General features: G+C 42.4%; 1 protein-coding gene across 1 annotated transcript; it reads right to left on the bottom strand.

Annotated features, from left to right (window-relative positions):
• Positions 1-13,320: 13,320 nt before the first annotated feature.
• LOC102707271 (apoptosis inhibitor 5-like protein API5) lies at positions 13,321-22,329 on the bottom strand. The gene is made up of 16 exons (XM_040521506.1): positions 22,175-22,329; positions 21,873-22,037; positions 20,932-21,028; positions 20,789-20,854; positions 20,171-20,250; positions 20,007-20,081; positions 19,759-19,908; positions 17,972-18,037; positions 17,798-17,863; positions 17,301-17,411; positions 17,045-17,131; positions 16,852-16,958; positions 15,486-15,600; positions 15,226-15,291; positions 14,127-14,221; positions 13,321-14,036 (listed from the first exon to the last, which is right to left on the bottom strand). The coding sequence occupies exons 1-16, from the start codon at positions 22,259-22,261 to the stop codon at positions 13,856-13,858; spliced, it is 1,614 nt and encodes a 537-aa protein (XP_040377440.1). The 5' UTR covers positions 22,262-22,329; the 3' UTR covers positions 13,321-13,855.
• Positions 22,330-23,275: the final 946 nt, after the last annotated feature.

Below are 23,275 nucleotides of genomic sequence, written 5' to 3'. Positions count from 1 at the left end.
GCAGGCCTGCCTCGCGTAAGCTACAAATAATATATGTAATTAGCTAAAATCTTTTATAATGAGTTTCAATAGATTTCATTATCTGTTCGAACATACTTTTTTCGCAATGGAAAATGACAAAGTACCTCGGTACGTGGCAGGGGTCGAGGGGGGGTGCCTTCCGATAAGTGCGTGGGCGGAGCGTGTGTCACGCCCAGAAATTTACACCAAATTTCTGAACAATAGCATGTATTAAATCTCGGTCCAGGCATCAGCCCGAGTACACACTATGACAAACTAATATACAGTTCCACGACTTAAAAACAAATAAAAACAATTATCTATCGAAATGCAGCGGAAAAGGAAAACAAACTAAACCATCTAATCTTCAGCTTCAGCTGGTGAAGACGGCTCCACACCACAGGCACTCTCGACGGCGGACTGAACCTTACTTCAACCTTCGGAACAACCTTCTTCTGACACAGGCTCTGGCACTTGCTCTGGTGGGGAAAAATTAAGCAAGGCTGAGTACAAACCACCGTACTCAACAAGTAACACCCAAGAGGGGGAGAATAATGAATGCAATAGGGTAACCAGGATAGGCTAAGGTTAACTTGCACAAAAGCTGCGGTAATTTAGCAAAACAGTAGATAAACTAGACTGAAATAAAAGTAAAGTAAACATTTAAAATAATCATCCACTGTCCAACGTTACACCACGTTGCAACAGGCCCAAACCACTGTCGAACGTTACACCACGTTGCGCAGGGTCAAACCAGTTCCAAGATTAATCAGGTTATTAATGGTTCAACTAATCCCAGTGAATCTGTCAGTTCGCCCAATAACCGCGGGCACGGCTATTCGAATAGTTTTACTCTGCAGAGGTGTACAACTTTACCCACAAGACATGGCTGCCAAGCATGTTACCATGCCCCAACGTATCACCACGATACCTCAGTACGGAAACCATGATAAGACCTTTCACCCAACCCTCCCTAGACAATCGCACCACACTTCAGGTTTCACCCCCTCCTTTACACCAAGTCGGGCAGTCCCCTCTTGTGCCTTGGTAGATCCGGAAGCAGGAGAAGCTTTCGTTACACCACGATTGCCCGTCCATACTCCATCACGCCTACCCTTGCCTGGGTACGTCGAATAGGGACAAGCTAGATTACGAGTCTCACCGTTGCCCATTCTGGCTTGTGGTTAGTACGTGTAAGACTTTCAGGGTTTCCTGAGAACCGGTCCTTAATTGCTATGGGGGCGACTCTCAAAACCATGCACCCACAGCCCACCATAAGCAATATTTTAGTTGTATTAATCCTCAACGGGAAATGAATAATGATAACAACCATTGAAGGTGTACCAAAGTGCAACAATAATTAAATAATAATTGGTGAGCTAGTTGAACTAAGCATGGCTAAGCATTGACTAACCCTAATTCTAGTCAAATTAACCCTGGGATGACAATAATAAATGGGAATCAACGGATATAATGGTAATTGCCCAATAGATAAATACAGTAAATAGATTTGCATAAAACAATGCATGTTTGAATGTAAAAGCGGGGGATTTTATAAACATAGGTTCAATATGATCAAAGAAGGGTGCCACTTGCCTTGCTTAGACCCACGAGGAACTTCGGCGACGACCTCGAGAACGAACGGCGCTGCGACGGGGGAAAAACCTACGACAAACAAGGCAAAACAAACAAAACAGGCTAAAAAAACTACTGAAACAGAGAAAGAAACTATTTTTAATGGATTCTTGGCATTTTTCTGGATTTAATGAAACTTGACTGGACCTAAACGGAGACTAGATGAATTACTTATGAATTTTAGAAGTTTTCTGGGTTTGTTAGCTAAACAGAAAAGTCCTAAATCAATTATTGCGCAATTAATGGGGCTGCTGACGTCAGCGAGAAGAGAGGAACTGACGGCTGACAGGTGGGGACCACCTGTCAGTGGGAGAGAGAGGGGAATGGGCGGCTGACACGCGGGCCCGGGGAGGAGAGAGAGGAGGCGGCTGGCGGGGTGGCGACTGACGGGTGGGACCCGTCGGTCGGCGACCGTGGAACAGAGAGGAGGGGAGCGGGGTCTGGCCGGGAGAGGGAGAGGGGCGGCGACGTCCGACGGCGGTGGACGGCGACCGGCGGAGGACGGCGCCCGGCGACGAGCGGCGCGAACCGGCGGGCGGCGGCGAACGACGACGGCAGCCGGGAAGCGGCGGAGACGGCGAGGGCCGAGGAGAAAGGGGAGGTGGCGATGGCGATGACCGGCGGCACGAGGGCGTCGACGTCGGTGACACCGACCGGCGACCGAAGGGCGACGACGGTGTCGGCGAGGAGGAGGCAGAGACCACGGCGGGGTGGCGCGGCTCGGAGCGGCGACAAGCAGCGGGAGGGAAAGACGGCGACGGACGCCGGCACGGGGAAGAGGCGGTGACAACGCGCCAGGTTCGGCGGAGGCGAAGGTGGTGGTGGGCGGAGGGGTGACGGCGACGCAAAGATGGCGATTGCGACGAAGTGGGGAACGGCGGCGTGGAGACACGGCCGAGAGGGAGAGGGATCGGGGCGGCGCGGCGGTGGGTCAGCCGGCGGCGCGGGCGCACACTGGTGTGGGCGGAGGGAGCTTAGTGACGGCGTCGCGAGGGTGACGGTGATGGCGGAGGGTGGTGGACGGCGGTGACGTCGGCAGGGAGGTGGCGAACGACGGCCCCAGGCAGCGTAGCGACGACGAAAGGGAGCAAGTGGCGGCCAGGGTCGGGGAGAAAGAGGAGAGGGAAGGCCGGGGTGGCGCCGAGCATGACCGGCGAGAGGAGGAGGAGCGGCGCCGGCGACGAGCGAACGGCGGTGGCGGGCGGCGATGGCGCGGCTCGGCCACGGCCACGACGCGACGAGCGCGACGAAGACGGCAGGTGGAGGGGCGACGAGCGATGCAAGGCGACGGGCGGCGGCGCACGGTCTGGGGCGATGGCGATGGCGCCGGGAGATGGAGGCGGCAGCGGGCGCCAGCAGCGATGGATTGGCGACCGCGGGGTGACGGCGTCGCCGGGTGGAGATGCGTCAACGACGCGGCGGTAGCGCACGGCACCTGGCAACGGCGCGGCGGCGAGGGGACCCAGCGACGGTGGAAGAAAGAGAGGAAGAGAGGAGGGGAGGGCTCACCAACGGCGACGGAGGACAGCAGCAAGTCGGCGAGGACGGGGCGGAGGTGATGACGCAGACGCGCGGCGGCTGGCGACGCGCGGTGACGAGATCGGCCGACGGCGTCGAGACGACGGGCACGGCGGCGGGAGGGATGAAGGGGCTGCGACGACGCTCGGCGACCACCGGTGGCGACGAGGGCCGGCGGAAGGTCGGCGAAGCCAAGGCGGAGGTGGTGACGCGGGTGGGCGGCGACGTCCGACGGCCGATGGGGAAATCGGCGGCTGACGGCGACGGAGGGGGGGCTTCGGGCGGAGGGGAAAGTGGCGGCGGGGCGGCGGCGCGAGGATTTTATAGGTGATGGCGCCGGCTAGGGTGGAGCGGCCGGTGGAGACCGAGTCGACGACGCGGCGAACTCGGCGGCGGGAGTTGCGGCGGTGGTTGCAGCGGCGGCGCGGCGGAGAACTCGGGGCGGCGGCGGACTCGGCTGGCGCGACGCGGCGCGGGCGTGGGCTGGCGCGGAGACGGAGTTTCGGTCGCTGACAGGTGGGCCCCACCTGTCAGTGGCGCGAGGGGAGGAGGGAGGCGAGACGGACTTCGCCGCGAGCGCGGGCGAGCGAGCGGGCGAGCTGGCGAGCTGGGCCGGGCGGCCTGGCCGGGAGGAGACGCGCGCGCGGGAGGGGCAGGAGCGGAAGGCCGGCTCGGCTGGGCCGGCCGGGCGGGGAAAGGTGGGCCGGCTCGGCTGGGCCGGCCCGGGAAGGAAAAGAAAAAGAAAAAGAAAAAGGAAAAAGAAAGAGGGAGGAAAATTGGACTTCGGCCCAATTTGGGAAGGAAGGGAAAAAGAAAGGAAAAAGGAGGGAAAAAGAGAAACCCCATTTTTGCCGAATTTTAAATTATTTTGTTTGGCCAAATTTTATACTTCTGCAATTTAAATTTAAATCCAGTTAGTCGATTTGCGAGCCTCGATTTAATTGATTTAATTCCTTTTAGAGGGATTTTTCCTGAGTGAATTAAACCAATTGTTATTTACGACTTTCTTTTTACGATTTTAGGCTTGGGATAAAACTCCGGGCGTGACAGCGTGGCAAGAGTCGAGTTTCGCTCGGCAGACAGGAAAGATCTGTGTGTCCGATCGAGTATCGTATCGAGCAACTTCGGTGTGTCGACGTCGACGTCCATACCTGCAAAATTAAAATGAACATCAACCCCATGCAATGTTAAAAATTGACTACTTAATACATGCAAACAATGAATAGTCAGGGTCAATGCGTAAGTATTGTAAGTAGTAAAGAGAATTTATTACATGTCATACAACGAACATCATAAATAGCAGCATAACACACTGCGGATCAGGTACAAATACACCGCGCATACGCACGTACGCAGTAAATACATCAATCCGGTAGGAAATACCATGATACCAACACCAGGACCACAATTACAACAGTAGTACATTTAAATAGTTGGTCCACTCTAATTATTACAATAAACGCGAAGTTCAGGAATACATAACGAAAACAAGGCGATCACACAACATAACCGGTAGTATCACGATCAGACGGTCTCCGACCTGGCCGTCGTGTCATCGTGCCTTCACCAACAGGATGGCTACCATCAGCTCCAGCTTGTTGCGAAGGGCCTTCCGTGTTGGTGCCAACCGTTCTCGTCGATTCACCAAGGCAATTCTTGTATGTATGGCCTTCGCCGTCGCACCTGCTACAACGTTTCTTCCTTCTCCCAAGCTCGGACTCATCCATGTCATTGCGAATCCATCTTGTTTTTTGACGCCCTGCCTTGTTCCTAACCTTGGTAGGGTCTGGTATGAAGAACACCTGCGCATTAGTACTTGTGAATGAACCAGCAATACCGAAGCCATATATCTCCGAACTCCATGTGTGATGTATGGCCTCCTTCTTGAAATAGGGAGACACATACATGCTCTCACGTATGACGCACTATGTACAAGCGGCAATAACATGAGAACAAGGCCTGTGAAGAAGTCTCGGCTTCTGACAAGTGCATGTGCATGTCCCGTCTTCCGTAAGAATGCACTCCTGTGTAACCCTTGTACGGTATATGCCATGCCTGGACCGATCGGCACAATGAACCTCAAACATGTGCTCCCATGTCCCTTGGGGAATGACTCGATGGTTGCTTGCTTTTATACCTCTCTTCTCCAACTCTTCGGTAATCAACTTGCCGAACGAAACACTGGGGTTTGTCATATATGGTCCTATGGCTCTGAACCGCTCCTGAAAATATTTGCAACTCCCGTGCATTATGAACTCAACGATTGCAACAAGCGGTAGACCTCTCACACCCCGCATCACCCAATTGTACACCTCCGCTAGATTTGTCGTCATTATCCCATACCTAGCTCCACCTCGGTCATGGAATAAGGACCATTTCTCTTTAGGTTCATTCTCTATCCAATGTGAGAACTTCCTAATGCCATTTGTACGTCTTCTTCTGATGGTAGGTCCATCACCGGGTAGTGCACCTAAGGCTTGCGGCGCTTCATCTCCAGTAGGTACTGGCCTTGTTGACTGTTCTGAATTGTATTTCGTTGTAAGCTCATCTAACTTTCTCCATAGTTCATTGAACTTTTTTTCCTGATTCTGCGCACAAAGCCTCTTAAACATATCCACAAGTTGCTTGTTCTTGAATTGACGGTAGAAGTTAGCACCCATGTGTCGCATGCACCCCCTACTTTCCACATCTGGCCATTGTGGCGCCAAACCCTCCTCCAGGCTTCCATCTCTCAACAACTCAATAGCACGAAGGAGGCCCACATGCCGATCATGAATAAGGCAAACACCATGCCGCATCCGAACAACCGCATCCTTGACGCGCTTCAGAAACCAGTACCAACTATCGGTGTTCTCACTCTCAACAAATGCAAATGTCACTGGTACCACCTGATTGTTACTGTCCACACCGATTGCGGTCTAAGATTTGACCTCTGTACTTCCCAGTAAGAAATGTACCATCAATGCAAAGTATGGGCCGACAATGAACGAATGCAAACATACATGCACTCAGTGAGAAGAACACACGTTGAAGCATAGCCTGAAGCGAATTTAGAGTCGAAGGAAAGGATTTGATATCATAGAAGCTTCCCGGATTTCTCCGTAAAATGACAGCTAGGAGTTTTGGAAGATTATCATATGAAGCTTCGAACGTACCAAACCGACGCTCAATAATCTTTTGCTTTGCCCTCCAAGCCTTCGAATATGAGATTGTATACTTGTACTTCTCTTCGATGTGTCGAATAATTGACTTTGGTTCATACCCTAGGTTGTTCACAACAGCCTCGTACATTTCAGCGGCAATGAATGTAGATGTCATGTTCTTGTGATACTTCTCAACACCTAGAATATGACAATTGTGTCTGGTCACAATGGAGACATCCCAGTAATCCTTCCATTTACCCTTGTAAGCATGTACCCTCCATGGACAACCATTATATGACTATCCACACTTCACTTCATACACTGACTTGCTTGACTTCACCACCTAGTACTCCGTAATGATATTGCCCACTGCTTAACTACCTCTGTCAAATCCTCCATGTCCCGATACCTTGCCCCTTGTATGACCTCATTATCCTTGTACTCCCAAGGCACATGGTGCCCTTCTCTGATTTGGAGACCAGAAAAATCCTCATTCGACCATTCTGATGTCAAGTCCTCATCATCAACCCTCTCATTCTCAAAGTCTTCCCTTTCCATAGCCTCAACTATTTTAGGATGCACCTCCCCTTCATCCGCTGTTCCAGTCGGACCCCTGTCTTCTCCTTCCTCCCCTTCACCTTCACTACCGGATTCAGGTTCATCTCCTCTACGACTTGGTCCCTTCTACTCTTGGGTACTCATTGTCTAAGTTCCCAACTTGTTACACACTGCAACGTGGATGACATGAGGCCATCCTCGTTGCATTGCATTTTGCACATACGATCTCCATGTCTCTGTCGAGGTCAACGGCATCAATTCCCAAATATTACCTTCTTCTGCCCGGCTTATTACCACTGACAAGGTTATATCTTATGTTTCTGGGTCGTATCGAAATCTCCTCATTAACCAACTGTGAATAGCACCAAATGTCCTTTCAAGAGGTCTATCAATGCCCTTAACGGTGCATTTGAATTGAGTAAGATCTACTCCATATGGACCATACATGGCATTTCCTTCTCCATAGTAGAGTCGAAACTACACTTTATTGGCCATACGTACAACGGCAATGCACTGTTTTTTCAACACATCTTTTACGACACTCATTTTAGTGTTCTTATGAATTCATATTGTTCGTACGAATGAAATTGTACTATATTACATCCTACCTGTAACTATATTTTTAACTATATCATTAATTTTTAACAATAATAAGTCCACACAATATTTGATTGTAGGTTTGATTATAGTTTACCTATAAGCGATAAATCATATTTAACTTCTAACGTCAATACTCCGGTACCAACAAGCAATCATTGTATTTTAATTACATCATTGTATTTTAATTACGTAAGAGACAATAGTAAGAAGATGCTAACGACAACAAAAAAAACTTTACCTTTACATTAACTTAAATATGCTTAGCACTGTCCTTAACTACAACATAAACTACTTTCATTTTCTATTTAACGTAATTATGTCTTACTTATAGATCATTTTAGTACTCACTAGGTTATACCATTACTAAGTTGTACCATGCTAAATCAATTATGCAATAAAGAATTTTCTATATTGTACACTACAAATACATTTTTACTAACTAAATTACCCAATGACTACATTAATTATGTACTAATTAAATTTGTTTACCGTATCAATACATTACATACGAACTAAATTATATCATCGCTAAATCAGATCAACTACTAAATCATACATTGACAACAGTAATTATGTACTAAAAAATATCTTAATTATACACTCCAAAATGATTTTTTCCAACAATATAATACAATCGCTAAATAAACAACATTTATTGAACATAACAAATATTTCAAAATTTTATTATAGTCCACTGAGAAATTTCAGCAGGGCTTCGCCGCTCCAGAGCCCTCCTCTCAACTCTAGTGAGTGAAGTGGGGAGGGGAGAAATGAGGGGGAAGGGGGCTGGCGGCCTTATATAAGCCACCAAATAACCCGCCCAAACGGAGGGCGGAAGGGGCCACCTGCAAAATGGCTAGGCCCTTTCCCCCCTCCCCCGCGGGCGCATCAGTAAATTTGCACTTACCCCCTTCCCGTCCTCCGTAAGGGCGGAAGGGTACTTGGTGCAAAAATCCGCCCCCCGGCCCTAACGGCCGTTCCTCCCTGGAGCCGCGCCGTACGCCACGTCAGCATTCCACCCTCTAGAGGGCGAGAGGAGGCTATTTCTGTGATTTTTTGAATCGAAAAATTAAAATAGTAAATAATTTAATAAATAAAATTAAAAATTCCAAAAATTCAGGAGGAGACGGTGAGTAGGCCTGAGGGGAGTGGAATGTAAGGCCCTGGCCCAGATAGCCCTGCGGCTGAGTTCTTTATTTCGTTTTTAGAAAATTTTGGATATATGGTACTGTCTCCATCGCATAACTTTTTTTCTTTATCTCATACTTAAGACATGCATACAAACATATATTAAATAGTAAATATTTTTTTCTAAATTTAATTTATTTTAAATTTTTCACCATCAAAATATTCAACCATATGCAGTTATACGAGCACCTTTGTAATTTAAACAAATAAGTGGTTGTAGCTATTTTTTGGTCTTTGTGTTAGCGCTAGTTGTGTTTTATACTACAGGATGAGAGAGTATTATATTGTATTAAAATATTAAATTCGCTGGAATTTGGACCCAAACAAATTGTTTATTTATTTTATGAATGACTTATGATATTTTATAGGTCTGAAATTTAGCGGCGTCTAAAAAACCGGACGAAGTAGTACAAATACTACCGTGTCAAAAAATAGCTACCGCAATCACCTGTGAGTTAATCTAAACATACACATGTTTATAATTTAAATAATATATATCCATATATTACACAAGTTATTTTATACTCGTTCCTTTTTTATTTGACATTGATGACTCATTCGTGTTGATATATACATATAAAAAAAAACCCGAGTGAATATTCACCGTGTGAGAAATATGGTCAACACGAACATACATATAAATATTAGATTATATATATATAAATGATATATCATTAATTAATATCCGGTCTAGCTATTTTTATTTAATGTCGTTGATTTAGGGGGTCTAAGGTTGACCATTCCTGTTAATATATATACATATAAAAAATTATTTATTTATAAATTTGATTCATTATTAGTAAGTGAAATATAAGAATGATGCATAATATTCTATGTTTGCATAAAAACTTTGAAACGACGAACCATTAAACGAAGATTTGACCGAGATCTAACATGGTGGTATTTGTAATACTCTCTCCGGTCTTTTTATGACACGTTGAATTTTGGATCTATATTTGACCGAGATTTAATGCATTAAATTTGACATAGGGAGGATAGATGGAAAGTGCACGTGATTTTGGGAGCATCCATCAAACGTGATTTGACTGAGATTTAATGCATTAAATTTGAAGTATGGTAGATGGAATGTGGACCATCCGATTTGATGCAAATAATTTCAGTCATTGGATTTGTCTAATGAGTAAATCAAGTTTGTGCACTATAGAATAGATTAATGTATGGTGGATAGATGGAATGTATGCTTAATTTGGGGAGACAGTAAAGGGAAGAAATGTGTGATTCGGGGAGTCGGTAAAGGGAAAGAGTATAGATGGAACATGGACCGTCTGATTTAATGCAAACGATTTAAGTCGTCGGATTTGTCCAATGAGTAAATCCAGTTTGTGTACTATAGGATAGAAATGCAAACGATTTAAGCCGTCGGATTTGTTAAATGAGTAAATCAAGTTTATATACTATAGGATAGAAATGCAAACGATTTAAGCCGTCAGATTTATCTAATGAGTAAATCAAGTTTGCGTACTATAGGATAGTCGACGATATAGGATAGATAGAAATTGTTGTTTTGGCCTTGTCAGCTTTTTGGGATCAAATACCCTCTCCTCTGCATTCTGCTGTTTGCTGTGAATTGTACATTCTCTAGATTTAATGTTTAATTTTCGTAAAAAGTGTGTTCGGTAGCCTGGACGCATTAATTGGTGTTTGTTTAGTTCGATTAATTATTTTAACTTCACATCGCCCTGTCCTCCTGCATGCCGTATGCACGGCCAGGCCAAACCTCCGGCACACGGCATGTGGATACCCCGCAGCAGCAAACAGTTTGATCAGACAAGCTCGCCAACTGCACGGCCAGGCCAAACCTCCGGCGAGCTCGAACCCATGCAATGACGAGGGTCATGGACGTGGGCGCAGCCTGGTCAGCTCCAGGGGGGCGGCCTCCCGCCGAGCTCCGCGCGCGGCGACGGGTGCTACGACTCAAAGACGAACCTGGAACCCGTCACGTTCCTGTCCCTCGCCTGCTCGATCGAGTTCGTCACCGGCCGAACTCGGGGAGCTCCGGGAGGTGCAACGCCTTGGCGTCGCTCGTGTACAGCGAGACGATGCGCTCCGTATGCTCTTGTACAGCTAGCGTGAAAAATACGCCGGAGCACGCGGAGGTCGTTCAAACGGGACGCCCCTGTTTTTCCAGCACCCTGGGCAAAAACTAAAAATTCAATATAATTTTCCATTTTCATTTAGCCCATATCTATGTACTACACACCGGCAGTCACTGCTGTTGTCTTTGAAGTAGTATAACTCGCAGTGAGAGTCTGTCACCACCAAACCATTAACATAAGGTACGTTAGTATACTACTCCCTCCGGACAGATTTAATTGACATTTAGGACAAGCAAATTGCAAAGAAAACAAACTAAACTACTTGTCCGAAACATCAAACAAACATGACCGGAGGGAGTACATAAGAAGAATGTGAGTGCTCTTCAAAACCATCTCTCCATTTGTTTGAACTTTGAACATGAGAGACGTGGGACATGGTTAGTTCTATAACTTCTATTGATATGTGAGCTCTTGTCATTTTGATCTAGGTAATATTTAAAGCTCTTGGCTAATTATTGGGAAAATGTGCTCAAACTTACCGACTCTTGGCTAGTATACATGAAGACAACAAGAGGCAGTACTTAGTAGTGCTAGTGTTGAGTTATGATTTAAACTTACTTGTGCTCGCGTATAAAGCCCACTTCGATGGAGCGGAAGCGGAGGCCAGTTGTCGGAAGGCTTGGACCGGAGACCCCGTAGGTTAGATTCTAGCGTTTTACTTTATATGTACTTTTTGTAAGCCGTCGTGCATTGTTGTAACTTTATCATAATACAGTGAAGATATTTGTTGGTGGCCATTCATGATTTTTTTTCTTTCTTGATTTAGGAGGGTTTTTCACGTTAAATCTCGTGTCTTGTGATTGATCTATTGTATTTATCATTTATTTATCGATGTTTCCTAGCATGTTGTCAGTGCCAACTCTTCTACTTGTCAAATGACAAGATGCAAAAACGATTTACTGGCCGTCTGCATGGAGAGGATGGCTAGAAAGACGCGCTTAAGAGGCGGGATAGTGCCGAGCAACAGGTCGAGGTTGCAACGGTCCCTAGATGGAGCGTGTAGACTGTACACCTTGACGGAGGACGAAGAAATACACAGTTGCTTAGATCAAACCGAAAAGAAGAGGAGAGTGCAGGGGCAAAACCAAAAAAAAAATACTGAACAAATAAATTGTCTCTATCCTAAAATATACTCCTTTAGTATCACAATATAAGGTTTTTTTAGCCTTATCGAGATTCATATAGATGCTAATGAATTTATACATATATATAAATTATATTTATCGATAGATAAATCTATACAAGACTAGAAAGTCTTACAATATAAAACGCAAGTATTTCTAGTCTATTCAGTAGCGATTAGGGTTAAGAAGAAAAAACCTATATTGTCCATCAATAAAAATGAATAAATGAGGATGGACGGATAGGTTGTAGATAAAATATAAAGAATCTTAAATAAGAAGGAATCGATGGGAACAGTTAGTATTATGAATAGTATTAATAATGATTATATTTTGATAAAAAAATTTAAATACTACACGAATGGAGCAATTCCTTTCTATTTGCAAAATTGCAACAAACAACGAAAAATGACGAATATAGAGTAGCCAATTTAAATAATGGCATTGCAGTGAATCCAGTATTTTTTTTTTCCAATTTGTAATAGCTGCATGGAAAGAGGACAGTGCTGGGGTGGAGACGCTGACGACCGGTAGACAATCTGACGGCGCAGGTCACATGCCAGCGGCTTGTGGTTGTGGAGGTCGGTGGTGCGGGGGCCATTGCCAAGCAGCCGGTGGTGGTGGAGGTCGACGGTGTGACCGACAGGGCTGGCGGCGACTCGCGAGTGGCCAACCGGTTCAACCTTTTCACTTGTAACGGAGAGGGAAAGAGAGATGCGCCTAGTTTTGTTACGTTTGTTGCGCTTTTGTTCTTGTTGGGCTTCTACCAAGTGGATGGCGTACTGGTTCTATTAGATTAGTGCTTATTCTATTAGATTAATAAACTACTACATTTGGTCTAAAATATATGCTTTTGTATGTTTCTTTCGAGTAGAAACTAAGGTTAAAGAAAAAACTACGGTATCTCTATATTGATATGGGTGGGAAGATATGTGAAATAAGTACTTGTATTTTCACTTATGCTTATAAATCATATTTCAAATTTTAAAACTTAAATTTGAGTTAATTTTGAAGGTTTTTATCATAGTTTATTTTCCTACATTTGCTTTTAGATGACAAAGAACACATATAAAAGATTCTTACAAATTATTTTTCAATCATTTTAATAAACCATTTTGCTTATACTTAATTTCAGCAAAACAATACTGCTACAAAATGAAAATAATTTTGAATAAAAATTAATTGATTGGACAAGTCCATCGAAACAAATTGAGATGACGAATGGAGCTAACACCCCAAATAGGCAAACGTTTTTACGTATAGGAATATCCTCATGAAACTGCACTCAGGAACTGACATCTCGATTCTCGACCAGTGTACGCTCTATATATATATATATATATATATATATATATATATATATATATATATATATATATATATATATATATATATATATATATATATATAAAATAACAGTTAACATAATAAACAGGATCTCTCGCTTTCCTACAGCTCTTAAATGTTCACAGTTTAACTGTGCGCTTGATGCTAAACACAAATTTGCTTAGCGTTCCTTTCATCGCCTCTGCGATAATGGGTACACGACATGAAACAACTCATTGAAGACAAAAGATATACACAAGATTACCACAAGGAGATAGAATTCAAATCTGCAACCTATTAATTCCAAAATAACAGTTCAGCAACAAATCCTTAATAAAAAAGTTATGTTCAGTTAATCGAATAACCAAAACAGGTAGAACTGGTCAACTAACAAACGGTCAGGGAAGTAAATGACTAGGGCGTACATATACTCCGCATTCTCGGACCTCCACTAGCTGGGTCTAAAAGCTCTCTCCATGTACTCAAGCATCCATCATATAAGCTTTCTGTATGCATTCAGCAATTGAGCACGCCTTCACGGACTATCACCAATCCCATTTTGCTGCAAACAGAAAAGCCTATCTCCAGAGAGAAGTACCTCAAATGGAAGCAGAAAGCTAATCCCTTTTCTATCAGATTGCAGCTCATCTCAGCGGTAGCCCCATCCCCTTCCCCGGCCTCCCCTGCCCCGACCTCTTCCAATGCCTCTACCACCACGGGACAACCCTTCAAAGGCTCTGTTCACAAGTTGATTCCGGCCTGCTCCATCTCCCCGTCCCTTCTTGTTTGCAGAGGTATTACCATTTGTAGCAGGCTGGGGCCTCTTTGCTCTGAAAGATCGACAAAGTAGATTTTACTTTTACTATAAAGACATGCAAAGGAATCTGAGGTAAAAAAATGTTAGATAACAGAAATCTAACCCTGCTGTTGTTGCTGCTGGTTTCTTTGGCTGCTCCATCCATGAGAGAGTGATTTTCTTGTCACCAATAAACAAAGGGGATTTCGCATGCAATGGCTGAAACGAAAATACAGTATAAACCTTCAGAGAACAATTTGCAGGGTTATTTTGTTTTGCATGACATGGTATTATTAGTATATACAAGCGGTATATTTCAGACATTACTGTTTATTTATGCTTTCATCCAGCAGAAGAATAAGATGTGTTTTATTTGATACAAGTTCAACATGCAGGAGTACTACAAAGGTATTTTTTGACAGAATCATCACATACCATTCATAAAATAGGTAATTCACAAAGATTGATACCAAAAATTGAATTCAGCTGACTACATGCAACTGTGAAAGGCCACTTTATCTTTTACTTTAGGTAGCTAGTTATACTTCTGCAGTTCCTTTACAGACATCAGAAGCATAGTGCGAAAATCCAAACTAGCAGATGAAGTATTCATTGATTCAGTCCTCAGTTTGCTGGTTCAAACGAGGTTTAACAGTGGCCAGACAGTTCAATTAATAGATTTTGAACTGTATCCAAGGCTACAGGCCTTAAATAGGAAACATTTCTGGAATATATCACATGTCAACGTCAAGTTGATTATCAGCAGTTCAGCACATTCTAAACATGCAATGGAAACTCAAGTCCAAGGGATTTGACTCATCCAAGCTGACTTAACTAGAAATTTAGCATCCCAGTTTTTTACACTTGTCGGCTTTTTTATCAAACCAGACCAGGCTCTGGTCACAGATTTTTCTGGTCTTCCTACCAGTGGTCTGTTTCGGTACTATGCTCAAAAGGAGATCAGAGAAAATAAGAAATTCAAAAACAATCTTATTGCTATTGGTAGTATTATCAATAGTTATACTCATACATTTAAATTGTAACTGGTCCACCATGAAAAGTTCAACAAGGGAGCATTTGGTAATTTATTGCTAGAATAACATTGTTGAAAAATACTGTCCTATGTGCCATTGAAACGTGAACCCAGGCCCCACATGTATGATATCATATAGCATTTTACAATTCGCATATAACAGAGTTCCAGTAAAGCAAAAAAAAATCACCTGTGCCATTGCTAGTATGTTGTTGTAGGCCCTCATTGTCATTGTTGATTTCTGCTGATCAGATTTCTGCCAAAAGAACATCACATCCACACAATGATCAGTTGTAGTCTAATTGCCAAATAAAGGCTTGGAAGCAATTTTGTAGAATATGATGTTAGAAGGGATAAGTCAGACAACAATAGTGAGACAAGGATAAGTCAAACAATAGTGCTCATCCAAGACAGAACAGAGAAAATTCATGCAAAGCACCTAAAACTCACAATTTTAATTTTCTCTTCTTCAGTCTTTGCTGAAGATATTGCCTTGTTGAAATCTGCCATCCCCTGAGTTTGTCTCTTTGAGGCTGCTCGAACTGTCTCTTCTGTTCCAGTTAACCTGTGGATTTGCAGCAGTAAGAAACAAGCAAATACAAGAAATTGCCAAAAATGCCATACTCTTTGATACCATTTCTTTAAAAAAAGAAAATTTATCATGGTTTAAAAAAAAAAGATTGATTTTAGATGAGCAAAACCAGAATATGGAGTAAAAGGTGTTTAGAAGGCTATGGGAGAACAAAATGTGTAGCATATTGTTCTCTCAGAGTGCATGGCAGCCCATTAAGGAAGTTACAACAAATTGTCTATGTTCCTAATCGATGGAAACTGTCAAACAATCACCATGGTTGCTAAAATCTTAATACAAGTTGTCTGGTCGAACAGCATAGAATAACTATGGAAGGATCATTATTGTAATCTACATAGTCGCTCTATTCCTTTTTACTGACAAGAAGGCATATACAAACTTTGACCACTCATCTTTTGTGCAAAAGTTCTATAAATATTTTCAGAAGACGTTGTAATATCAAAGTAATTTCCATGCTGAATGTACTATCCTACTTGCATTCATCAAAACATCATAACTTAAAAGTTTTTATTGGTCAAAGATTAAATAAGACTGGTCAATGGTGTCAACTAAAATGAAAGAAGTAGCTCTGTGATGATTTTACCCCCACCATCCTCACGATAACTATTAAAAACCACTTCCAATTAACCTTTCAATCATCTATATGTCCATATTTGTATAAATTAGTACAGATCATCCATTTGGCCCATAATTTTATGCTAAAGGCTTCTACATTGGTATTCAAAGGATTTATCATTTACTATGTCAAAATTTCCTCAAAAAACACAAATTGTGGTACATCTATCTAATATATCTTTGGTCAAATCTTTTAGTACAACCTAATATTCCATCATGATATAAAAATAGACGTGATCCTATTGGAGAACTTTCAATGCAATTATGATCCAGATACTAACTATCCTGCTTAGCATCATGATGTCACACATGTTTTACATATTAATGAACCATTACCTCAGGATTATACTCAGAGAAGATGAATTCCTTCACCCTAGTAGTGGGTATCATTTTACGAACGAAAATCAGATCCAATATCTCTAGCATTAGATTTTGTTTTTGTGCACATTAGGGTAAGTGATAACTAATGATTTGGTGGAACTAAATAAAAAAATGTTTGATAAATTGAAGTTCTCAAAGGAAGGCATACAAATAAAATTAATCATTCAAAATAATCAGACATAAGATCTTGGATTATAGCACCATTTGTCGGAGGAAAATGCAAGATACCTCTCTGTAAAGTCTTTGTGATGTTCTGAAAAATCCTCTCCAAGTCTATCTGATGGCTGTCCAGTAACAATCTTGTAACCACATAGACTGTTTGTGGTGTTTGGTGTCTATATTATACATTTGATCAGCACAAGGTCATCCATGAAGAAAAGACAGGATCCATAATAGATGATAAACATTTCTGTCATCAAACCTTATGGGCCAAATGGTGAAAAGTGTACAGTAAACACTCGACATAATTATGGTTGATATCTTCCACCTTCTTCCCAGGCATATATTTCTGTAAAAGAAAAGGTAAATGCAACGGTAAGACAATTATAGAACAGTTGTTTGGGTAAAAACGCAGTGGAGAGGAAACCATCTAACAATGTCTTCTAGGACACAAAGTAAAGCATTAACCAAAGGGGGATTAGTCAACTAGCAGAATCGGAGTAAAGAATAACACAGACCTTGAGCAACTGAACAACAGTGGGAAGCAGCTGGCGTGAATCTTGTGCCGTAGCATACGGAGAGCTTGCAGCAATAGTTTTAAGCAAATCCAGCTTCTTCTCTTCAGGGATCTAAAACAGGTAAAAAACAGAAAGGGAAACCTTCATGCGCTAAGATGTAAATTCACTGTGTTTTGAAGATAAACAATTCCAAAGTTCATAGTTACAAAAAAAAAACTAAAAACTCTATTGTTGTCATGCAATGTTACTGTAGTGTGCAAATATGTGCATGATTGCAAGAGCTATTATCATTCTTCAATACAATGAAGCTATGTAACCAAATGTTTCAAAAATGGTGTGTAAGTTTCTGTAGACATAACATAAAATTTGCATTCTGTATGACAACAAAACAAAAGCAAGTGTTGTCGATGTAGAGTTGCCATGAATAATCAAAAAGAAGTATTTACTGCTTTTTGCTATGAAGCACAGGGACCAAGGAATAAGATAGAGCAAGTTACCTTGTCAAAAACTGGAACAATTTGCTTAACGAAATAGTTAAGGAACTTGCTGCTTGATCCACCTCTCTGCAGTGCATGCAAATATAGTGAAAAAGACACCAAAAGACAAGATGGCATTCACAAAAAGAAGTAACAATTTAAAAAATTCAGTTTAACAAGAAAAATCAGTTATACCATAAAGATAGGAAGAGCCATATACATGCACGATGTCCACCTCTCAATGTGGTCGTTGTCAGAAACCTAAAAGAGAATCAATTGAGGATATTGAGAAAAGCACACGGTCAGATTCAACGGAAGAACAAATATCATAGATACATAATTTGATGATAGTAACTGACAATTTCGTTTTCAAGATGACCAATTGATAACAGATTGAGTTATGTAAGAGAGCAGATATATTGTGACATAGCCACAATTGATAGACAAGATCGAATAGGTTGGTTGATGCAGGAATTGTAAAATTATTCACCATCAATACATACTGTTAGGGAGTTTTGATCAGGGGTTTGGGGTTAAACTGGTTTCCTAAAATCAGCTTTTACTGCATTATAAAAACTTGTTTCAATCATATACCTAAATCAGCATTTTACGGAAGTAAGTTTTCTATAAAGTGCACAGCCGATCCCTAAACTTTAAGGTCCCCATACACTCAAAAATGCAAATGTAGGTCCTAGAACTTGTTGATGTGTATCATTCAGTTTCCAAATCGCCAAGACCCCTCTAGGAACCTATGAGGTGCTGATGTGGCTGCCACCTCTCTTTTTTTCCCTTCTGTTTTCTTCCTTTCATTTTCCCTTCCTTCACAGGCTGGGGAGAGCTCGGTCACGGCAGCTGCAAAAGGGAGGGCCGACCACAAAAAGGAAGGGAAGAAGGAAAAGAAAAGTAACAAAAATGAAAAGAGAAAATTTTTGGGGTGGCATGCCATGTCAGCACCACATAGGATTCTGGAGGAGTTGTAGCAGTTTGGGACCCGAATGACACACTTTAACAAGATCAAAGACCTATATATGCATTTGAGAGTATAGGGACCTAGATGACACAGGTGAACAAGTTTAGGACCGGCTAAGTACTTCACTCTTTTCTATATATACGTGAAATGTGTGTACTACCAAAAACAAGGTGCACCCTGTTTCTATTAAAAAACAAAAAGTGAGGTGCTCCATGACATGCTTCCAACGATGTTAGAAAGAAGATTCTTTGATAGGTCTATCATACTGGCCAATTGCCAACTAGATGCACCACCAGGCCAACAACACCGTCTGACATCATGCGCCCAATTCAATGCCAGATGGCTGCAGTGGCCACTTGCCGCCATCATCACTCTATGTTCATGTTGCAGGCATCAATCCCAAAGAAAGGAGAGAGAAAGACCGGTCAGGTGGAAGCAGAGGATGGTGCCGTTTGGAGGAACCGCAGAATTAGAAGATTGTAAGGCATAATGAGGATAGCCTCACTTGCCCTCGCAAATTAACCAAGGTTGCTATGAACACTAACAGGCGATTGATGAAGATGTGTACTGTGGAGAGATAGATTGGTAAGTACACCGAGAACAACCAAGCTGAAGTCAGTGATGATTGTGCACGGTAAAAGGAGTAGGAGAGATGATTGGGTGCACTGTGCCTCACCAAGCTCGCAGGCCAAAAAGTATAAAAGTAGGCTGGGTATCAAACTAACCAAATACATTGGTTTAAGGTATATGATTTGCCTACAAATCCCCAATTTCAGGAGAAAAACCATTTCTTCTTGTATTTATGAAGGGCTGTTAAACAAGGTGGTGTAGACACTAGGGGTAATTGCCACTAAACAACACTGATAAAATCATTTAAGAAAAAGCCATAATACACAGCGATGATATGTCATCCAACTACCTTGCTTGATAATGACAGAGCTAGAAAGAGTACCGTTTGAAGAAAATACATATGTAAATTAGTTCCCAGAACACATTCAACTATCATACTTACATTGAATTGTGCATCAAGATCAGCTTGTGCTTGAATGATTTCAATCAACTCTTGGAATGACTCTCGAGGAGCAGAATCCCCAAATATACTCAGACTCCGCAGGAAATCCATGAATAATTTAAATTCCAGCCCAGTTACATCGAGTACACTCTGAATTATAAGTCGCTGTCAAAGCTTGTTGCATAATGTACATGGAAACTTAATCATTGAAAAGAACAGAGCCAAAAACTGAAATAATAATGGCATACTTTCTTTATCAAATCAGTTATATATCTTTCCATTTGTGCTTGAGGTTTAAGCAGCTCAGCTTTAACAGGGAAAACCTGGAAAAAAAAGGTCAATCTTGTTTTCAGGTAGAACATTAGGTTGCCCGTGACTACAACTCTCGTAAATCATATACGTAACTACTTACCTTATCTTTAAGGAAACAAATAACTTTTTCACGTATCTCTGATCCCGACTCCACATGCTTAAATAAAGGCTGCAAAGAACCTGGAACAAAGAATGTACAAATCAATAAAAGCACCCAATATAAATATTTAATAAAACAAGTTGCATACATGACAGACCATTACTAATAAATAGTAGCAATGATCATTCAATAACTGCAGGGATATAATAACGCGTAAGCTCTGACAAAATCATGGGAAAAATCATGTCAACAAAACCATAGCAGGGATCAACAAGCACCGGTTCAAGAAATTCAGATTCTAACTTATGTTATATTTCCCAGTCTCAACCAAGAGCAAGGTAAAAAAATCCTGATTGTTCTTAATTGAAGGCATCAGAAGCTCAATAGACATGTAGTTTATAGGTACAATCTTGCAGAAAGTTCACCAATTCTTTTAGTAAATGAATCCCAAATATTGAGTACAAACTACATGAATCCCAAATATAGCAAGATCACTTGTAAGATCCCAAACATAGGTACAATATATAAAAATAGGCCAGTGGTTCAGAGTTCAAAAACAGAATACATAATATACTTGTAAGATGACAAACAACAAGAAAATGTGTATCAAAAGCTTACTTTTAACATCCTGCCGTATAAGCGACATGAGTGCTTTATGGACAGCATCACGCTCCACATTTTCCTCTAACATGAATTAAGAACTCAGAAGAATGCTCATATGTACCATTTGATCCAGATCAAAGATAGAAAAAAGATTGTACCACTTGCAAGGAGTTGTCCTAGGATATCAGCAATTTTTGAGACAAATTCTGCATCTTTGGCAAGAAGTGGAAACCCACGAATAGCTTGTATTCTAGTCTGCAAGCACATTTAATAAGGAGCGGTTAATCAAGCAGAACAGGTGTAACCTGATGTACATAATGCATTCATATGGTTCTAAAGAAAACTGAAAGCATAATGATGATATTCTAACAAAAGTAATTTACTTCTGAAGAAAAGCTCTTGCTTGCCTTTATGCATTCATATGGTTCAAAATTGGTATGCATATGACAACCTAACACGATACGCACCAGATCCCTTTTCCCTAGTTATCACATACCAAATAGCATCTTTAACCAATAAAGGTATCATTTCATCATTTCAATTCAATAGTAGACCGCATCAAGCAAAGCCTATAATAATATTTTACACAACATGCCTTTTGGTTTGAAGCCTTACCAAAATTTGGTCTTGGGCCTCTTGGCTATGACACACACAAGCCCTTAGTAGCAACAAGGGCATTGGTGTGATGATAAGAGCCAGAGAAAAGTGAAGCCTGGGAAGAACAATCATATCCCTTTTTTCTAAGTCTTCTCACGGAATGATCATTTTTAGCATGAACATAAATGATAGATGCACCCCAATTAACGCAATTGTTCAACTAGCACATATAGGGAAAAAGTATGGTTGTCAAACAAAAAAAATGATGCAGCTACAAATGGGGCAGAAAGTGTGGTAACGGTTTGGCAAAACTCTCTGGACCAACCAAGTTGCCTATACAGTAAAGACCTACACTGCAGGCCAACTTTAGCTGACAAAGTTCTAGCTTTCCAGGAATTCTTAAACAAGTGAGTAAATTAACACATAATGCAAGTCATTTGCTTGTTACTAACACTATAGGTCGTACACGAGCAGCATTACACGGAACAGGGAGAGGGCATACCGCGAGCTCCTCCATGTCGACGAGGTCGAACATGGCCTCCATTGCGCGCGTGGCGAGGGCCGGGAAGCTCCGGAAGAAGCGGGGGATGAGCTGCGCGGCGAGCTGCTTCGCCTTCACGCTCTGCCCCTTCACGGCCGATATGATCGCCTCGTAGTCCGCCGCGTGCTGCGATGCGAAGGGCGGCCCCCCGAGCAGAAAAGAGAGAACCCCCCGTCAAAACCCTAGGTAGGGGCGGGGCCGGGCCGGGCCGTAGCAGCGAATGGAGCGGCGGCGAGGTCGCGGAGAAGGAGCGGAAGGCGCACCTGGGACTTGTCGTTGGCGGAGGAGAGGCGCTCGCCGAGCTCGTAGAGCCGCTCGACCTCCGCGGCGTCGGCGTCGGCGGCGGCCATGGCGGCGGGGAGCGGCGCGATTTGGGGGGTTAGGGTTTGGAAGAGCGGGCGGTAAAAGACGGCTGCTTCACCGGTTCACCTCCACGAGAAACCTGTGAACTTAGGAGGCGCGTGGGCCCCGGAGGTCAGTGCCAGCGGCATTCCGGAAGCCTCAGGTACTTCTGGACTTCTTTAAAAACAATAATACCATTTAAATGAAAAATCAAAAACATAAGTTTTAGGTATAAAAATTGTAAAAAATAGGGTTATATGGAACTGGGTGTTTGGTCGAAAAGAAGGTTAGAGACATAAAAAACGGATAAAATACATATGGACTAAGAAATCATATGTGACTGGAAAAGAAAAGGAGGGAGAGGAAGGGGGCACCCAAGGCAGGGAGAGGGAAAGCCACGGTTGAACATAGAGGGAGGCGGTGGCTTGGCCGGCTTGAGCTATGGGCGACGTCCGTGAAATACGACTTAGGGCCTCAACAAGGAAAAAAACCCTAAAGCTAAAGGAAAATAAAGAAAACGGTTGGTGACCTTAATTAAACTTTGAATGACTTTTATTTGTTGAAACTTTGACCCCTTTTTTATGAAGATAATCTAGAGTTAATATGCTATAATCTTATCGTGCTTTTGATTTTATCCTTCGTTGATCTTCTTATTTATTTATCTCTCTATAGTTATCGCAAGCTAGAAAGTTGTAAAGAAAGGTGTTCGCATATATGGAGTGTTACAATCCCTTAAAGAATTAGCCAAAATGGTTTCATAAGAGCATTAAGATGACGGCTCAAAAATGCCTAACAAAAAGCAAACCATCAAACCAATTGTTATGCTATCTACATCTGTTGATTCCGAAGACAATGATGGTGACAGGAGCGAGACTGTAATTATTGATAGAGTTACAAATCCTCTAGAAAGACTGTTAGGAATAAATAAGGCAAAAGAAAAATTAAGGTAATAATTGGATCGATCACATATTGATCCATTGGACTATCTATGGGCTAAGAAGAAAGATACCCATGCGAAGAAG

Source organism: Oryza brachyantha, chromosome 2 (assembly GCF_000231095.2).
Source record: "Oryza brachyantha chromosome 2, ObraRS2, whole genome shotgun sequence".
Taxonomy (NCBI): Eukaryota; Viridiplantae; Streptophyta; class Magnoliopsida; order Poales; family Poaceae; genus Oryza; species Oryza brachyantha.
Note: the sequence above shows the minus strand (reverse complement) of the source record. Positions and strands in the feature narration are given on the sequence as shown.